General features: G+C 48.6%; 1 protein-coding gene across 1 annotated transcript; it reads right to left on the bottom strand.

Annotated features, from left to right (window-relative positions):
- Positions 1-769: 769 nt before the first annotated feature.
- On the bottom strand, positions 770-18,761 carry DNPEP (aspartyl aminopeptidase). Its single transcript, XM_083727420.1, has 15 exons — positions 18,624-18,761; positions 18,402-18,468; positions 15,015-15,103; positions 14,729-14,842; positions 13,932-14,057; positions 11,083-11,213; positions 9,725-9,809; positions 9,475-9,579; positions 8,949-9,026; positions 6,150-6,233; positions 4,916-5,076; positions 3,772-3,811; positions 2,619-2,720; positions 1,876-2,043; positions 770-1,188 (listed from the first exon to the last, which is right to left on the bottom strand). The coding sequence occupies exons 1-15, from the start codon at positions 18,627-18,629 to the stop codon at positions 1,138-1,140; spliced, it is 1,407 nt and encodes a 468-aa protein (XP_083583546.1). The 5' UTR covers positions 18,630-18,761; the 3' UTR covers positions 770-1,137.
- Positions 18,762-19,680: the final 919 nt, after the last annotated feature.

The following is a 19,680-nucleotide window of genomic DNA, read 5'->3' as shown; positions in this document are numbered from 1 at the left end:
AGAGCTGGGAAACCCATATTCCTACTTCCCAGGACCTGGCCTGCATAGGGACTGAGGGCACTTTCAGACTATCAGTATTTTCAGACTGGGTTCAACCACATACTGGCAAACTCTGGTTGCACAATTACAGTGGACCAGGACATCCTGCGCCAAAAACCTGCTTCTCTTAAAGCCTATGCTCTTTGCAATAAGGAAAGTGATGGGAAAATGCACAGGAAAGTGTGGGATAACACTTGTACTGATGCAATGTCATCTAACCTCCTGGCAAACAATTCAGGAGGAATGCTCAGTGAACAAGTCTTCTGGAGCTCCCTGAGTAAGGAGATTCCATTCATTGGTATCTTAAGGCTGCCATACATCCAAAATTTTCTGGAAATTGCCAGAACTTGGCTGTCAAAAACAGTGTCCAGGTGAAATTATCTGGGAAAATCAGAACGTACGTCAACCCATTTTTGTGTGTCTGGATTTTCACTTTTGAAATATGGCAACTGTATGGTATCTAGGCAGCCAGGTTTCTGGGGATTCCCTCATCCATGGCAAGATAAAATAATTTCCCCCCCAGCTACTAGAATTATGGATAGAAAATGGTGCTGAACAGTGCATTCCCACAAACGTAATCTACCTGGTGTGATCTTGTGTACTTGCCTGTGTATATAATACCTCTCAGAAATTGCTTGCTTGGCAGCCAGTATCTCTCATTGACATTTTGAGAGAGGCACTTCACACAACCAAGTGAATGAGCAAAGGATGTGGGAGTGGGATGATCCAATTAAAAGTATGCATCACTTGGCATTTATTCAATGCTGGAATTTCACCCATAATTTCAGTACCCACTTAAAGCACCAAGATGACTGTAGATAGCCCTTTAACATGTCATTATCTTGAATAAAGTTTTCTATCAGCTATGAAGGAGCGAGGATGAGCTGTTCTATGGCACTGGCTCTCTGGATCAGGCCCTCCTGGCTGTACGCAAGCCTCAAATGCCCAGCCTCTTTTGGAAAATGACTGTAGAAAGGGGGAAAAAAGATGCAACTCTCCAGAAGCAGTCGTTCCACGAGCCGCTGTACAACATGTGCCTTAATTGCTATCTGGCCAGGGAGAGGGGGCGTTAGCCGCTTCCTGTGCTTGAGATGCTCTTCAGTTGCTCAGCAGTCCCTGATCCAGCACTGGGAACAGCTCAAAGAAGGCCTGGGAAAGAAGGAAGGAAGGAAGGAAGGAAGGAGGAGAGAAAGAGGAGGAAGAGTCAGGTTTGGTGGGGGGGGGGGAGAACAACCCTCAAGGGGGGGGAATGGGGCAGCTGTCAAACACACACATATGATGGCGTCACCATGGCAGCAGGAGAATCGTGAGGCACCATGTTGCCACAGAAACCGATCACCGACTGGAGGGCACCATCGTTGCCATGGTAACATACAGACAAGATTACAAGGAAGAGATAGGGAGTGGGCGGCAGCAGGGCTCAACCTGCAACCCGGGGCGGGGAAGATAGTGACCTCGATACGTATGGAAACCTTCTTCCTGTCTGCCAAGCTCTTCTCACACTTTGTGCCCCCCTCCTCCCCAACCTGCTCCCCGAACAATACACAGGGCCAGAGGGAAAGCTCTCTGTTTACATTGCCCTTCCCTTTTTCCTGGCCTGCTCCCAACCGTACAGCCAAGGCCCGTGACAAGAGAGTTTCTTTGCGAGGGAGATACTCCTCTCTCACGCCACTCAGGCTTCCTCAGCCTAGCCTAACTCACAGGGTTGTTGTAAGGACAACCTGGGAAAGGGGTGGGTGGGAGACCTGGGCACACACCCACACCCTTGGAGGCAGCAGAAAACAGCTCCGCTCAATGCAAACGCTTTCCCTCTGCCCCACCTGAGCTGCCACCCACCTTGAAGAGAGTGATGGACTGCAGGACGCTGGAAGTGCAGCACATCTCGCGGATGGAGTGCATGGCCAGCTGCGGGGAGCCTATGTCCAGGACACGCAAGCCAAGGCGGGAGGCCAAGATGGGCCCAATGGTGCTGCCGCAGGGAGAGTCATTCCGAACCATGAATTCCTGCAATAGGCAAATGAATTGCTTTCTCTTAAGGCTGCTGAGCAGCTGATTTGGCCTTGACACTTTCCAGGGGTTGGGGACTCCCTTTAGTTGTTGGACAAGGCCATTAAGAAGGGCGGCCAGATATGGATCCACTGAGAATTGATGATGGGAGTGGAGGAGGTCTTTGGGGAGAAGGTTCTGGGCACCTATGTGCACAACCCGAGCATCAAAAAAACAGCCATGAGGTGGAAATGCTGCCAACGCTCCACAGACCTTAAAACCCAAGAAGGAACAGCCAGGGGTTGGAGACAGAAGGAAGCGGAAAAAAACCATCTTCAGATAAGGGGTAAGGCCTTCCCCATAGCATTTAATCCTGAAGGCCCACCATTTCTGGTCCCATCTCCCGTCCCCCAACGGCAGATGGGGCATCTTGCCCCATTGGTCCCCGGCTGCAGAATCTACAGTACAGGGACATAGCACTTGTGTATTTCCCTACGCTGGCCGATCCAAACTCACCCTCTAGTGGCCGCAGTCATTAAGTGCAAGGGGAAAGCTTGGGAATAGCTCTTGAGGTAGAAAGGAACAATGCTTACTTGCAGGGGGACGTCCACACGGCTGGCAATTTCTCGGATCAGGGCCTCGGTGACAGCAGTAGAGGCATAGCGCTGGTTGCTGTTCACTTTTATTGTAGGGCCCTGCGCAAGAAACCAGAGGATTCAGAACAAAAAGATGTACTAAGAAAGGAGATGTGGTCTGCACACATCAAGAACATAAAGCTTTGCTTCCCGAAACATGAGCTGCAACAGAAAGAAGGCGGTGTGGAAGCCAAAAGGAACCACTGGAAAGCAGAGACCTACCCTATGGCAATCTTGCCCCAGAATAATGCAGTAGTTCTATGTATCCCACACAGAAACAAGCATAGGCCCGTGTCTTTCTTTGGGCTTTCAGACATTCTTCCCTCTGCTCTTCTGGCTTGTGGGATCAGGAGACGAGCAACCGCCTTGAGCCCCCCAGCCATGGGATGGGACCAATGCTTGCCACCAGACATCCAAAGTCCCAGAACAAGCCCCCTGCCCCACTAAATACAACAACAGAAAAATCCACTGGCATAATCATTCCTTCCATCTACTGTAGCTAGGTGTGAGTGTCATTGCTTATGTAGGCAAAACAGCACCACTACCCCAATACAAAATATTAAGGGGCTTAGGCAAGCTCCTAAAGTTTGCAGAAGTGCTACAATATTTTTATTTTGGGGGAGGAATACCCAAAAGCCAAAGGAGGATTGAGCGTGCTTAGTGGGCACACGATACTGAATATTGGGCAAGGGGGAATGAAATGAAACACCCCATAAGAATGGCAGGGGCAGCTGGCTGAATCCAGAACGAGAGCGCTGCACACTACAATATTCTGTTGCAGCTCCAGCCCGTAAGGTATACATCATAAATATTGAAAAGGACAGGACTGTAACTAACATGTTGTTTCCAGCAATTGAATACCCTTTGGCATCTAAGCCATGGGAGCAAAAGCAAATGCATCTGCGAAAGCTCATTCTTACATTCAGAGGCAAAGTTTTGTGTATTAAAAACCAATGTTATCAGGTCTTAAAGAAGAATTAACTTCAGTTTCAGGAGCAAGTTTTGCTATCTCCCCCGTTCAACTTGCGCTGAGGACGACTCTGCTACTGCTTGCAGAGAGTCTGCCTTAGTTTTCCACATTTTAATGTTGCCTCGTGGCCCCGTCACCTACCTTGTGGAACTCTGGACGGTGGTTCTTATCGTGCTTGTCGCTGCAAAAGGGAGCATCAAATTAGACCCTGGCCAAGTAGATCCAAACTCTTAGAAACATGAGGCTGAATTTCGAAGAAGAGACAATGGAATTAAACTAAGAAGAGATGTGGTGTCATTTCAATGCCTGGGAGCAATTTCAAAAGAAGCAGGGGGTTTTTTGCGGGGGGGGGGGGTAGAGTGGCGCTCCTGATGTGTCAGTGAGAACACCTGTACGCAGATTTATGCACAAAGGACTTTTATTAGAGCAGAGACAGGCATTCTGGGGAAGAGGAGCACTGCCATATGCCAGTGGCAGGATGAGAAAGACCCTCTTGACAGTGATGCCTTAGAGCTACATCTAGCCCAAGGGCACCATTTGCCAGGGGGCAGATTCGGGTCTGGGTGCATCATCTGGAAGAAGTACAAGCCAAAGTCAGAAGAGCACCTCCATTTTCTGACTTTCAGCATATGCTGCCTTCGACACCGCCAAACTGTTTTCTAGGACCATGAGGCCTGGGAGAGAGAACGTGCATTTGTCGGGGAAGGCTGAACATAACTACTGGTTCTGCCTCAATCCGTGTCCTTTGCCAAAACGCTACCCCTGAGGGTGGTTCCAAATGTTGCAGGACAACTCCTCCCATCATCCCTGACCACCAGCCATGCTGGCTGGGGCTAATGGGATTTGGAGTCCAACAACGTCTGCAGTGTGGGGGGGGGCAGATTCTCCAGTTCTGCTCTGGAGGGGTCCAAGGCCCAGGTCCTCTGCTCAACAGTTTAGGGAGCCTTACTCCCTTGTTATAATTGAGGGATTGGATTTTGCAGATTAGCCTAAACTGATAAAGAGATGTTTCTGACCTCAGGATTTTCAAGTTTGAGAGTTGGTAAGTCAGACAGCTTGCATTTCTATCCTACAATTTCAATTTCGTTTATAAAACCATGGGACTAGATTTTATTTTATTTTTTAATGAAAGCAGAGCCTCTTTGAAAGCCGAATTCCACAACAGATGCCAACTTTTCAGCTTGTACGGCAAGCCAGCAAATTCACAGCAGAATGCTTAATATTTAGTAAAATACTTGCTAAACCCTCGTGCATTTCTTCCTGCTGGGCACAGCAACATACTCACGCATAATTGGGGTGCACGGCATGGGCCATGTCAGCACTGATCATGCAGGACTTTGGCATGGCTTCCTCAAAGGCTGTCAAGTTCTGGGGTGAAGCAGAGATACGCCGAAGGACAAGTTCAGTGAGGAGCGAACCAGCCCCCTGTGCACTCTGGGAACCAACCTGCCAGGTAAGTCAAGTCAAGTAAGTAAAGGAGCCAGCAAGAAGAGCCTTTTTAACCCAGAAATATTCCACCTCCCATCTCAGTATGATGCAGCAGTTAGGAATGCTGGCTTATGATGGGTGTGGGGAACCTTTGCCCCTCTAGATGCTGCTGATATACAGTCCCCATCAAGCAGGGTCAATGGTCAAGGACAACAGGAGTCAGCAACATCTGGAGAAGCAAACATTTCCCACCCCTGGACTAGGACCTGGAAGACGAGGGCTCAAATCACCGCTCAACCAGCAAGGTTGAAAGGTGAGCTTGGGCCAGTCCCTCTCAGCTGAGCCTACTTCACAGGGTTGTTCTGAGGATAAAATGGAGACAGGGAGAAGCAGGAATGCCATCCTTGAGCTCCTTAGAAGAAAGGTGTTTCATAAATGAATTAATAATGTTTCAGAGAGCAGACGTGTTTCTGCCCCTTAATTTCTCATAACATTTCCCCCCATCATCTATCAAACCATCAGGTGGAGCCACTCTCCAAATAATAATATTCATCTAATGCTCAGAACGGCGGAGTGAGCTCCCGTCTTTCAGTCCCAGCTCCTGCCCACCTAGCAGTTCGAAAGCACCCCCGGGTGCAAGTAGATAAATAGGGACCACTTACTGGCGGGAAGGTAAATGGCGTTTCCATGTGCTGCACTGGCTCGCAGATGCAGCTTTGTCACGCTGGCCACGTGACCCGGAAGTGTCTCCGGACAACGCTGGCCCCCGGCCTCTTAAGTGAGATGGGCGCACAACCCTAGAGTCTGTCAAGACTGGCCCGTACAGGCAGGGGTACCTAATGCTCAGAACAGGATTTCACTTTCCACTTCTGCAGCAACATAGGAGGCTGCCTTATACCGAGTCAGACCACTGATCCATCTAGCTCAGTATTGTCTACACTGATTAGGAGCAGTTCTCCTACCTGGAGATGCTGGGGATTGAACCTGGGACCTTCTGCATGAAAAGCAGATGCTCTACCCCTGGGCTATGGCCCTTCCCTTTTTTCTACCCAGAATGTAGCCTTGCCCATCCACAACTGTCTCGTACTGACCTCTTCATTGTCATAAAGTGCAACCAGGCGCACATTTGGTTCTTTGGCAAGAGCTCCAGGCTCTTTGCTGGATTCAATCAGCGCCTGTAGAAAAACATAAGGGGAAAAGGTTAGGGAGTGCCTAATGGGGCAGGATAGGGAGTGCCATGGGACAAAAATATTTGCTACTAGTCTATGCGTTGCTATCTTGTGAGCTGACTTCTTAAAGAAACCATGTCAGCATCTCCCTTCATGTTCTCAGTATGTTAAATTCTGTACTTACAATTGAACTATTTTTCTTTAGTCTGTAGGTTAGACTGGCCTCCGTGGCCTGAACATTTGCAAAGGTTCTCTACTGAGCCGACTTCTTAAAGAGTAGTGCCGGTTTCTCTGCAATGCTAGATCCCTTCTGGCACCACAGGAAAGACTACTTATGGCTTCTGACTAGATGTCTGTCCCCTCCACACACCTGTGCCCATCCTAGGTATCTGGGAAAGTATACAAGCTCAGGGACTGTGAGTTTTGTGTTTCCAGCTGTCTTGGGCCTCTAACTACAGCAAATGGAAGGACTCCCTTGGGCTCAACTCTTAAGCTGCAGTCCCATGTCAGAAAGCTGGTGTACTGGGGAGAAGAGTGTCACCAGGGTAGATAACTGGTGCCTTTAGTCATTTCACAAAAAGGAGAATTTAAAATCACATGCTGCTTCCGCTGTAGTGCAACAGTTCTGGAAAAAGCTGTACCTGGGCTTCTGGGAATTGATATATAATGAGTTGAAAAAGATGTTGAAATATACATTTGTTAAGAAACCAGAGGCTTTTCTTTTAGGAATAGTAGGAAATGATATAAATAGAAAGGACTGCAAACTTTTCCAATACGCAGTAACTGCAGCGAGAATACTACTGGCCCAAAGATGGAAACAGGAACAACTACCGACGTTAGAAGAATGGAGAATGAAACTGATGGACTATGCAGAACTAGATAAACTAACGGGGAAGATCAGATATCTACGAGACCAAAAGTTCATCAAAGATTGGGCAAAATTTTCAGATTATTTGAAATGTATTTGTGTTGAGCAAATAACACTAGTGGGATTTCAAGAAGCTCTGTGAATGTTTGAGTAATATTGTGTTGAAGAAAAATAAGAGAGTGAAGGTATATAAAATGCAATATAAAAATTAGGAAATGTGTAATTAAAAAATTGAATAATGGATGATTGTTAGAGAGGCTGAAGGAAGTCCAAAAGAGAAAATATGTGATAACTTTAGGTTGGATCTTATAAATGTACAGTGGTGCCTCGCAAGACGAAATTAATTCGTTCCGCAAGTCTTTTCGTCTTGCGAGTTTTTCATCTTGCGAAGCACGGTTTCCCATAGGAATGCATTGAAAATCAATCAATGCGTTCCTATGGAAACCGCTTTCAGACCAGGTCCGGGGACAGTCTGTCCCCTGACCTCTTCTGAAGGCCGGCAGGGGGGCGAAAGTCTTTGCTCCCACCCCCCCCGCCTGCCTTCCCGGGACAGCGGAGACTTCTCCGCTGTCCCGGGGCAATCTTAAAATGCTGGCGGGCGGCAGCGAGACCTTTGCTGCCGTCCCCCAGCATTTTAAAAGCCCCCGGGACAGCGGAGACTTCTCCGCTGTCCCGGGGCGATTTAAAGGAATTCTCCGCTGTCCCGGGGCGATTTAAAAGCCCCTGGGAAGGCAGGCAGGGGGGACAAAGACTTTTGCCCCCCGCCTGCCTTCAGAAGAGGTCCTGGACCTCTTCTGAAGGCCAGCGGGGGGCAAAAGTCTTTGCTCCCCCCTGCCTGCCTTCCCGGGAGAGCGGAGAAACGCATGTCCAGGACCTCTTCTGAAGGCGGGTGGAGGGCAAAAGTCTTTGCTCCCCCCCCGCCTGCCTTCAAAAGCCATCCGGGATAGCGGGAAGCGCTTCCCTGCTATCCCGGACTGCTTTTAAAATGCTGGCGGTGGGGAGCAAAGCCTTTCGGCCCCCGCCGGCCTTCCTGGACCTCTTCTGAAGGCCGGAGGGGGGGGGGAAGGCATTGCTCCCCACCGCTAGCATTTAAAAGAGGTCCCTGGAGATTTCCCTATGGGCTTTCTTCTTGCGAAGCAAGCCCATAGGGAAATTCGTTTTGCGAAGCGCCTCCAAAACGGAAAACCCTTTCGTCTAGCGGGTTTTTCGTCTTGCGAGGCGTTCGTCTTGCGGGGCACCACTGTATGTTGGAAAATTAATAAAAATTATTTATATAAAAAAAGGAAAAAGCTGTACCTGTCAATGCCCTACCTTTTGACAAAACTTTGCAAAAGACCCAAGGCCCATGCCTGATGCTACATAAATAAACATTGCACTTGGCTGCTTCTGACTTTCTCCTCACCTCCCCCCCCCCCCCGCATGTGTGGTTTACTTCCATGTAAACCACAGTATTCCATTTCATCTGAGCTGGAACCCTTGTGGTTCTGCATAACCCTTCCATGATTTGAAATGTTTCTCTACCTGTTGCTACACACAGAGAGAGCCCCAGAGGTATATTTCTGCACACAGCCATTCCCACAAACATAGGAATAGTTTCACCATGCAAAGTGGTTAAATGGGTCACCCCACCTTTTGACTGCAAGAGTAACGGGTGATTTTAGTACATGGGGTGGGGTGGGGATGGAATGTGAAACAATAGAGCAAGGGTTAGAAGTAGTTTCTAGGTGACTTCTGGGGAAAACACAAGTTATTAGAGCAGATTAGAGGATGGCTCCTTTCCATGGCACTGATGGATCACAGAAGAGGATTCATCTCTGACCCGACACCCCCCCCCCCCCGCACAAAGTACTCACCTGCAGGGCACAGTAGCTGCTGTGGAGGTTGTCCAGGCGAGGGGAGAAAATGAACTCACTGAAGGCGCCACCTAGTGTCTGGAGGAGGATTCACCAGAAAGAAAAAATCCTGAGCTGGGACCAACCTTTCCCTGGTTCAGTCTGTCTGCCACACCACACATTCTCCCTGCAGACGGGTTGGAGAGTAGCAGCTGGGATCTTTCCCCAGGAGATGAATGAGAATTTGGAATAAGCATCTCTCTCTACGCCTCTCTCTCTCTCAGACCAAAGGGTGGGGGACCTGTGGTTCTCCTGATGTTGCTAGACTACAACCCCCACCACTGACCATGCTGGCTGGTAGGAAGCTTGCAGCTTCCCCATTGCTGTGCTAAAGGAAAGTTGCATGGAGCAAGAAAATGTAATGAGTTCAACCATGTGAACCTTAGAAAGCTAGCTCTGTCCAAAACCAAAACCCCACTGCCAACCCCAATGCACTATCTATCTATCTATCTGTCTGTCTGTCTATTTAATTAAAAAGGGCACTCACAGGAGGCTGCGTATCCACCAGGCACAACTCCATCTCCACCACCTGCTCCGGTTTCACCTTCAGCTGGGAGCAGAGGAGGGCCAGCAGGGCTGGAGAGTGACGACTCTGTGAGAAAGAAAAGTTGTGAGAAGGTAAAGAGACATACTCCACTCTGGGAAGCTGTCAATTCTCCCCTTTGTTTTGGACTTGCCTACTGCACCTCTCCAGCCAATTCAACAGCATCCTTGTGTCCCCCGCCCCCCGGTCTTACCTGGAGAGATGAGGTACAAGCTGTATCTGTCTTGGACGTCTTCTTTTCCAGGGCCTCCTGGACTTCTGTGGCCAGAATCGGGACCCTGGGAACGGCAGGTGTGTTGGCTGTTTAACTGGCTTGCTCATTATTGCTGCTTTCTGGGAAACTTGGCTCCAAGAAGCAACTGGAGCCCACAGAGCCAGCAAGACCCAACAGCACAAAACACTTCCAAAGAAGCCACTTGGTGAAAGTCAGCCCCCCAGGCAGAGCAAGAGACTCTGTAACTACGCCTCACCTTTTTTTCTTAGGGAACATCCCCTCCCATTGCCATCACATCCCCTGCCATCATATTGGGAGCATGGTCCTGGTACCCAACAGCCAAGTGCTGGGGAACCTGTGGTCCTCTAGACCAGGGGTGGAGAACTGGATCCAGCCAGCAGCCTGGATCCTTATCATCTCCATGGGCCAAGTTAGACATGCTGGCAGGGCTGCCCCATTGTCAACCACCTGGTGTCACAACCATGTTAGGTGGGCCACTTTCTTGCTAGTACGGTACATGAAGCTTTGAAGTCCTGACAATCAGCTGAGCGTCAGGGTTCCAGCACACTATGCACCGCTCTGTGCAAGCACCACCTGATTGTTGGGGCTGGCACAGAGCCATGCAAGGAGCTATGCACAAGGCTTGGCAGGCGATGCTGATCACACAGGCCAGGTGTAGGGCAGGTGGGTATGGCTTGGTTAAAACTTAGACAGGCACGTGACAAAGACCATCATTTCAGCAGGCATTTTCCATTGGCTTTCTGCTTTTACAATGAATTTTAATTATTCTTTTTCTCTATAAGGTGTAGTTTTCTTTAAAAAAATTATGTACGCTGCTTAGGAATTCTGAACGTTAAGTGGTCTATAAATATTGGAAGTAAAAAAACAAAACCAAATAAAGATGGGGTGCCAGTAAGCCCTCCAGTCCCAGCCAGTCTGATACGATTTATACACAGAATCCAGAGCAGGGCCTCTCTAGGCAATCCTAAAGCACAGAGTATTGTATCAACATAGAAAGCTGTCATATATACCAAGTCAGGTCCACCTAGCTCCGTGCTGTCTAGACTTGCAGTGGCTCTCCAGGGCTTCAGACAGGGACCATTCCCAGCCCCCAGCCCTGGAGATGCTGAGGATCTTGAGCCTGGAACCTTCTACATGCCAAGCAGTTGGTCTTCCTGTGAGCTAAGATCATTCCCCATCAGCCAAGGGGATCAAACTCTGCAGCTGACTCTCTTGCTGAAAGGCAAATGACAGGAGTGCCTGCCAGGCCTGCTGCCCCTCGCCCCAACCCACCATGGAATATATGAGCACAGAGGAACAGCAGTTTACACACTCACAGGTGCTGCTCTGTGTTTGGCCCGAAGCTCTCATTCACATTGCGCTGGAGGTGGATGGCCAGGTGTGGGATGCGGAGGATGGGCTGCTCCACCCTCACCAGCTGCTGCTCCAGGCGCCCTGTACACAGGTCCTGAAATGGAAAACAGAAGGGGGACATAAGTGAAGGGTGTGCATCATTCTGCCACTTTCACCCACTGGCATAATGTGGAGAGGGGAGGAACAGGAGAGCGGGATTAAGGCAGCAGCTGGGAGCTAAAGGCTCTCATTGAACCACTGGTCCACCCAGCCTAGTGTTGTCTACAGCAGCAGCTCTTTGCGGTATCAGGCAGGCCTCCTTCGCTGCCCGACTTGCAGAATCCAGAGATCAAACCAGGGATCAAATTGCAAAGCAGGTGATCTTCCACCAAGATATGGCCCTTCTGGAAAATAGAGCTATCATGAACAATCTAAGAAAAGTGCCCATGTGGAGGGGGGGGCGGGAAAGGCAGCTTAGCAGGGGGGAGAGACTGGAAAAGATTGGACCAATAGTTTAATTTTGCTCATGGTTTCACCAATACTGACAATTAGCGCTTTCAGAGGTAGTGGTGTGTGTGTGTGTGTGTGTGTGTGTGTGTGGGAGAGAGAATACTTCCCACCCCCTATGCTGCTGGCTTGGATGAAAATGGGAGATCCTCCCTCCTTTAAAGTTGTTCAAAAACAACAACAAAAAGAAGAGATCTGTTTCAGCCCTGAGCATCTGTATTTAAGCAAATCAGAAAGAATGCAAAAAAGAGACCCTTGTTCTCAAAATATGCCAACTAAGAGCATTTATGACAGCTCAAGGCATTTTAGAACATGAGTTTGGAGGAACTTTTAGAAAGTTTCACATTTCAATTTGGTAAGAGTGTCACCATAACTATGCACCCTTCCATTCCCACTTAATAAATCTTCTGGCCCACACAGACCATGCACCTATGCTTGCAGGAACCTCATCTCCACTTGGTTTAAATTAATGTTTAATTTTACTCTCAGGTAGGTGTAGGTGTGAACAGAATTGCAGAATGGAACAAAGCCCCAAACATCTTTTTGATCAGAACTTTCATCTCTTCATCGCTTTTGGTTTCAGTCATATTCAAACAAGTACTTTAAAGTATGCAAAGTATGGCACACTTTGAACTAGACTCCAGTCCTACTCAAGTGTAGCTAGGCAACCAGCTCCACTGAACACACTCAAGTTTACCAGGGCAGAAAGCACTGATCGGGTAATTCATTAAACAGAAGATTAAAATTGCTGGTTTTTAATAACACTTTTATGGACTTTGTCCCCAGGGAAGGATATTCGCTGTTGGCACCTTTGTTGTATCTCAGTCTCAATCAAAACAATGCAATGCATGCAGCTTGATTATTCCACATGATAAACACTTCAGTTTCCTTCATCGAGCACCCTCAGAATATGTCAATTCATGTTAGCATTTAACAAACTACTTAAAAAAACACCAAGACAACCAACTAAAATCTTCAGTTTAACAGCATATAATAGCAAGAACCCCAAACGAAAAAAGCAACAACTGGGCAATGGAGCTATCTAGAGTTTGAACTTGTGGAAACTGAGCTATTTCTCACACCTAACCCAGGGCAGTGGTGGAGAGGAAGTAGCCACATTCAAATTTCAGCCATGTGACCCCAAGGATCTCACATTACTGGAGTGGCAACCGAAGACGTCATGCTGTAGGACAGGACAACATCTGGCCCTCAGATGTTGTTGGGAGTCTCCCAACGTCTGTCAGCCCCAACCACTGTGGCCAATGATCAGGAATGATGCATGGTGGGAATCCAATGTCATCTAGAAGGCCAAGTTCACCAGTCCTGCTGCAGCAGCTCCCAGGCTGCAGAGGAAATATAACAATAAGCCTTGATGTGCCGGTGATGGAAACTTCAGGCCTGGATTTCAGGTCAATGCAGCCCACCAATGCTGCCATATGTCTGGATTTTCCGGGACATTATCTGGATTTCAAAGGGGGGAGAGATTTCCGAAACGTGGCGCTTTGTCCTGGATCTTAGGCACGTTCTTTTGGCTCAACAATTTTGGAGGTGTCCTGGTTTTTGAAATATGGCAACCCTACCCACCAAGTCTCTCTATCTGGCCCTTGGTACTCTTCTCTCCTCAGCCATACCCTTTAGTAGGTCTACTCCCTGCCCTCCTTGAGTGTTTCTTCCTAACTGGAATAGGTCCTTGTCCTTGTCAGTGTTTGTAAAAAAACAAAAAGAAAGGGTTCTGACCTCCCTTTGTTGCCTCAGCCTGGTCCTCGGACCCTTGTCGGCATAAAAGAGTCCACGAGAAAAGTATCCTTGCAGAGTTTTATTCTTAAAAGTCTTTCTGCAAAACCAACTGACCAACTGTACACACATCAACACTACCAGCTTTCACTAACCAACCAACCCAACCAACATTTCTCACTCTGACTCATGCTGACCCAGCTTTTTAAGCATTAAAGAAACAGTGACCAATTTTCAGCCGTGACAGTTCTCTGATAATACCTTGTGGGTGTCTGGATAGAAGATAGAGAGGACTGTGTGTGTGTGTGTAGAAATTACTCAGCTGTCCAAAGATAAAAACTGCATTAGCTTCCTTTGTACACTTTTTGTCTCTGGCCATCCCCACCCCCACTGACATGTGGCCCCTGGAAGGCTGTCCAGAAATGAATTTGGCTCTTAGGCTGGCAAGTGTTCCTCACCCCTGCCCCAACGTGACATGGCTGCAATATTGGAGGTAAAGTCAGGTCTCTTCTAGTTGGAAAAACCTAAGCATTGAAGAGCTCCTAAAGTCACATAGTATACACCACAGTGCAGGGCCCTGGCCAGGACTAACCTTGACGATGACTCTTCCTGCAACAGAGAGGTCACGGTCGAACCAGGTGCTCCAGATGCCCCCTCCATATGTCTCCACAGCCACCTGGACCGTGCCCTCCTGGCTACGTTTTGAGCAGCGTTTCACCTGGATGATACACAAGGACATTCATACGTATATCCCAACAACACACACTGAATTAGCTCCTCAAATTGTAAGGAACTGACCCAACAAGAAGAAATGGGGCCAGAGTTATTGTCATAAGAGTGGGTGGAAGCTTTGGCTTTTTTGCAGTTACATTCACCGTATACATATATACCAAGTTTTGCACTCAATTGGTTGGTATTCTGTATGCATTTATTTGGTCCATTGCTTTTTCTTTAGTGTTAAAAGATGCATTTCAGTAAGTCCAGTTAAAAAATCCCAACCAACAGTTGTTGTTGTTTTTTAAAAGGAGTGGAAGAAGGCAAATCCAAAGGGATGTTGTCCAGACTGCTGCCAGAAGGAGGAAGCAAGTTTATCACAATTCTGCAAACACTGGCGATCCAATAACATAGGCAAAAGGAACGGCCGAAAACAGTATTTGCAGGAATGGGGAACCTGTGGCCCTCCAGCTTTTGTTGGGAGTCCCACCTCTCACCACGACTACTGGCCATGCTGGTGGGTATTGGGACAGGCCTGTTCACAGAAAGTCAATGCAAAGGGGGAGACGACAAATAATGCAGGACTGAGACAACAGAGGGCTGCAGGAAGGAAGGAATGCTAAAGAGTACCTAGGGGCATGCTAGGCAGTATTGAGGGGGGGGGGTTCTGCTTACCCGCAGACATGGACTGTCTGTGTGGGCTCCAATCAAGCTGAAGCCATTGCCTGGCTGGTACTGTCCCCCAACAGCAAAGGCGATCAATGTCGAGAGGTTTCTGGTCACAAAATACTAATATGACGGAGGGAGAGGGGTTAAAGAAAGAGTTGGAGACATCAGTGTTTTACCCAGTTCCATAGATGGGGTGCCTGGCAGAGGCCTCATCTGGAGCACCCCACTCATTCTCCCACCACCCCAATTCCCAAATGAGAAAGGGAAGGAAGAAGCCGCTCTCTTTCCACACCTTTCGGTCAGGCTGGATATCCCAGTGTTCAGTTTCCTTCAGCTCCTGGAAACCAGCCTGAAGCAGGCGGCTCCGACATTCGGCCACCACTGCAAGAGAGGAAAACACAAGCAGTCATGAAGGGGGCATGAAGACACTCACCCCCAGCTGGCCAAGCTGCATGCAGAAGCAGGCTTCAATGAGATATTTGGCTGCCCTGAACAAGGTGGAAGTTTGTGGGACTGCTTCCCCCTCCCCCAATTTTGGGACAACTGTAATGCTCTTCACTTGGGGATAGCCTAAAGCTTCAGCTGATGCAGAATTCTCCTCCCAGAAATTTAACTGGGGACAAGTGCTGGGATCCTGGGATCTCCTTTATTATACCAGCTGCATTGGCTGCTGGTCCATCCCCAAGTTCAATTCAAGGTGCTGGCTATTCTTCAAAGCCCTTTATGGCCTGGGAACATACACCTCCAGGTCTCGCCTCTTCCCAATATGTCTGAGTCCTAAGGTCAGCTAGTAGGTGGTCTTTCACTGGGTGCATTTGTCTTGGTTTTGGGGTTCACAAGGTCTTTCTCTGTGGCAGCCTCCCTACCTGGAATTCACTATCCCACAAGTTTTGATGACAGAGCTTTGAAAGGCTGGGGTATAGGTAGGTAAACAAATAATGAAATTTCCCCCGGCACATGAGACTCTGAATGATACCCCACATCCCTGCCAAAAAACCAAAATCAGCATAATGCAGCTTAAATTGCACTCACAGGCCTGTTTGTACTCTTGAACTCAAGTGTGAGAGTCATATTGTAATGTTATCATCCTGACTTGCTTACCCTACCCCCGCAGCAAGCATAGCCTCAGCTACAAAGCCTTTTGTGGCTTCCCAGCCTCTGCAGGTGAACATCCATGTTACCACACCTTCACAGAAGTGATTAGGATTTGCTGCCGCCCCTGCACATGGAAGGATAGGCAACAGCTCAGAACACCCTTTGGGTTCAGATGTCCACAGAGAGCCAACAAGAAATGTATTAAGGAAAGCAAGATAAACACGTGAGGAAAGGCGAGGCCAGACTGAGCCGAAGAGGGTACAGAGAAAAAGCACTTGTGGTAAATAAATTCTCATCTGCACAGGGCTCAAGCACTTGCCCTTCTAAAGCTCTTTCCCTAGAAATGTTTCTTGTGACATCTCTACACAACGATCAGAATTAAGTGTGAAATCTTAACAAAGAATGGTGAGTAATATTTAGTGCTAGTCCAGATCAGATCAGATCCACTGAAATTAATGGGCATGACTAACTTGGATTCATTTATTTCAGTGGGTTTACTCTGATTAGAATTTAGCTGAATACAAGCCTGAGCTTGTACTTCTGCCCACTGAGCATCCAACACAGTGGAGAAGATAAACCACCCTCCTTGTATTTTAAAATGCTCCAGTGAACCTCCATGAATCAAGCAGAACCTGTTTGAACCTCTACAAGGGAACCGAAACAGATGATTCAATGAATGGTACATTATGCTCACCAAGACTTGCAGATAAGGAACATGATGCATGCATTAAAGTTCTGCAGAAAATTATGAAAGTGGAATGAAAAGTATCCCATAATCTTCCAAAAGTTTTATTATTAAAAACATTTAAATACCAACTTATCCAGAATTTCAGGTAGTGAACAACCAACTTGTATCACAGTACAAATACAGTAAGATGGATGAAAATCCTTAAAAGCTACTCAAGTTACAAGTTAGAAATGATTGGGCAAATAACATTTCCCCCCCTGCCTGGTGCCAAAAAGAGAGCATAAGTACCAGGTAAGTTAAAGCCTCAGCGCCTAGGACTTGCCGATCGAAAGGTCGGCGGTTCGAATCCCTGCGGCGGGGTGCGCTCCCGTTGCTCGGTCCCAGCGCCTGCCAACCTAGCAGTTCGAAAGCACCTCCGGGTGCAAGTAGATAAATAGGGACCGCTTACCAGCGGGAAGGTAAACGGCGTTTCCGTGTGCGGCTCTGGCTCGCCAGAGCAGCGACGTCACGCTGGCCACGTGACCCGGAAGTGTCTCCGGACAGCGCTGGCCCCTGGCCTCTTAAGTGAGATGGGCGCACAACCCCAGAGTCTGTCAAGACTGGCCCGTACGGGCAGGGGTACCTTTACCTTTACCTTTAAGGCAATTTAGGAAGGTTGCTCCCAGGGGGTCTATAGGCTGATAAAAGCCCTTTATTTTGTTGCTGGATGCCAAACATCTGACACAGTGGTCACCTGGAGAGGTTACATCTACACCATGCATTTAAAACATCCATACCACTGTTGTCATTGTAACCCCCTAGGAATCCTGGGAACTGCAATTTGTTAAGGGTGCTGATCTCACAGAACTACAATTCCCAGCACCCATAAACTATAGTTTCCAGGATTCTCCATGAATGTTAAACTGCTATAAGAGTGCTTAATGGTGCAAGTGTGACCACAGTCTCAGCAGAAGATCTTAAAGGTGGGTGCCCTCAGGCTTAAGGGCTGAATGCAGCATCCAAGGCCTTTCCCCCTCTCCACAGCCCTAATGGCTCTGCTTTTTCTTGACTAGAATGCATACACCTCACATTTATTTATTTCTAATATAATTTTATTTTTTATTTTGACAGAGCAATAAGAATAAATAAATAAGAATAAAAATGTGCACCCCACCCCCGAGACCATTCCATGGTAACTATCCAACCTCCCAAAATTTCAACATCTCTTGCGATGGTTTGACCCCTTTCCGTTTTAACAGTACGAATTCTACAAACACTTTCCATATCTCCTCAAATTTATTTCTCCTGCATACAACCCGTCTTACCTTAATAGCACATATTAATATATCATTAATGGCTATATCCCACACCACTTTATACCATTTTTCCATTTTATATCCACCTTGCCCCTTTCCACTTCCTAGCCATAGCTGGCAACTTTTCCCTTGTTTAAAGGGAAATTCCCTTATTCCGAATAGGATTCCTTGCAAGAAAAGGGAAAAGTTGACAGCTATGTTCCTAGCTATGATAACTCGTGCAACTGTCAATAAATTTGTGAGCAAGTCCTTCCCAGCCTGTGAACCTTCCACGCCATCATAAATTGATAATAATGGTACCGCTGGACTTTCGGCCAGCTTTAACCCAGTGATTTTTGTTATCTCCTTAAGCACCCTCCGCCGCCCCCCCCCCAATTGTGCATATCTACACCCCTCACACCGCGCATTTAAAGCACACTGCTTACCCCCCCTCCACAGAATCCTGGGAAGTGTAGTTTACTCCTTCGGAAGAGCTACAATTCCCAACACCCAGTTCCTGGGATTCTTCAGGGGGAAGACATGTGCTTTAAATGCATGGCAGACCTCCCGTTTTAGAAGTACTTCCCGGGCGTGAAGCCCCCGGTCCCGGGCTCCGTCTTACCGTGATAAGGGGAGGGGCTCCGGCTGATAAACTTGAGCAGCTCCTGCGCCGCCTGCTTGGAGCTCGCCTGCGGAAGGAAAGGGAGCGAGTCACGAGGGGGCACCGGAGCAACCCGGCTTCGCCTCTGCGCGGACGCCCCAAGGCCACGAGGCCTCCCGAGAGACCCTCCGCGCTCCTGCCACCCCCGTCCCTCTCAGCAAAGCCCCCTCAAGCTTATACTACCTGCATGGTTGCCCTGCTCCGGCCCGGCCAAAGAACGAAACCCACGCCGCTTCCCTCTCTAGCAAGAACCGGCCCCGCCCCGCCCGGCTGCGCTGGGCCTGCTGGGCCTTGGGAAGGGAAGTGGCGGGCGGAGCCCCCTCTGCAGGCAGCTCTCGGTAGGGCCCAGGACGCCGCTTCAGAGGTCCGCCGCCGGGCGTGGAGGGCTGGCCGTACGTTGCAAACGCGATGCTTGCCATAATAAGCAACCTTTTCATGGAATCGCTGAACTACAGTTGGAAGGGACCCGAGAGTCATCTAGTGACTGTCCAACCCCCTGCAGTTGGCATAAGTGTGTTCCTGCTGTGTGCAACCAAAGTCCTACCAAGTGCTTTTTTCTAGGGAGACGCATAATCCTAAACATTTTGTGACTCAGTTTGGCCTCATTGAGGGGCAGTATTTCAATATCAGTAGGAAAATGAGAGTACCCCTAAACAATGAAAAAAACAAAAAACACTGGTCCTATCCATGACTTTTAAGGCTCCGTTTTCAGCGCGTCTTTGAGTGTTCCACCACTGTAACGTGTGTTGCCGTCGGCATGGCCAGAGTAAGGAGTCTTGCACCATATCCTATGGCGCAGGGATGGGGAACCTGAAGCCTAGGGTTCATATCCAGCCCTCCAGGTCTCTCTGGCTGGACTCTTCTCACCAATGCCCTCAAGTGCTTTTGCTTTCCAGGATGCAGAGAAAAAATTGGGGAGTGACATAGGCGCCGACTCCATGGGGCCTGAGGGGGCCCGAGCCCCCTCAAAAATTCGTTTGGGGGGGCTCAGCCCCCCCAATAATTTAAGAAAATTATTACCGTATTTTTCCGGCATTCTGCCTCAGGGTCTTACTGCCCACCCTGCTCTGTTTCCTTGCTGTGTTTGCTCAAACGGAACAAAGAGCAGGGAAAGCCCCTCCCCTCCAGGCAGAGGGAAAGCAGAGTGTGTCTCTGTGCTCCGTGCAGGAGGGAGAGAGAGAGAGAGCGAGAGAGAGAGAGCGCGCAAGCTGGCTGACTTGGGTGGGTAGGTGAGGGGAAA

Source organism: Podarcis gaigeae (genome assembly GCF_964106915.1).
Source record: "Podarcis gaigeae genome assembly, chromosome: 1".
Lineage (NCBI taxonomy): Eukaryota > Metazoa > Chordata > Lepidosauria > Squamata > Lacertidae > Podarcis > Podarcis gaigeae.
Note: the sequence above shows the minus strand (reverse complement) of the source record. Positions and strands in the feature narration are given on the sequence as shown.

Coding starts and splice junctions, on each gene's coding strand:
- DNPEP (XM_083727420.1), bottom strand. Junction 14,058..14,728: donor CAGACAGTCCATGTCTGCGG/GTAAGCAGAACC, acceptor TGTATCATCCAG/GTGAAACGCTGCTCAAAACG. Junction 9,027..9,474: donor TGGTGGATACGCAGCCTCCT/GTGAGTGCCCTT, acceptor ATCCTCCTCCAG/ACACTAGGTGGCGCCTTCAG.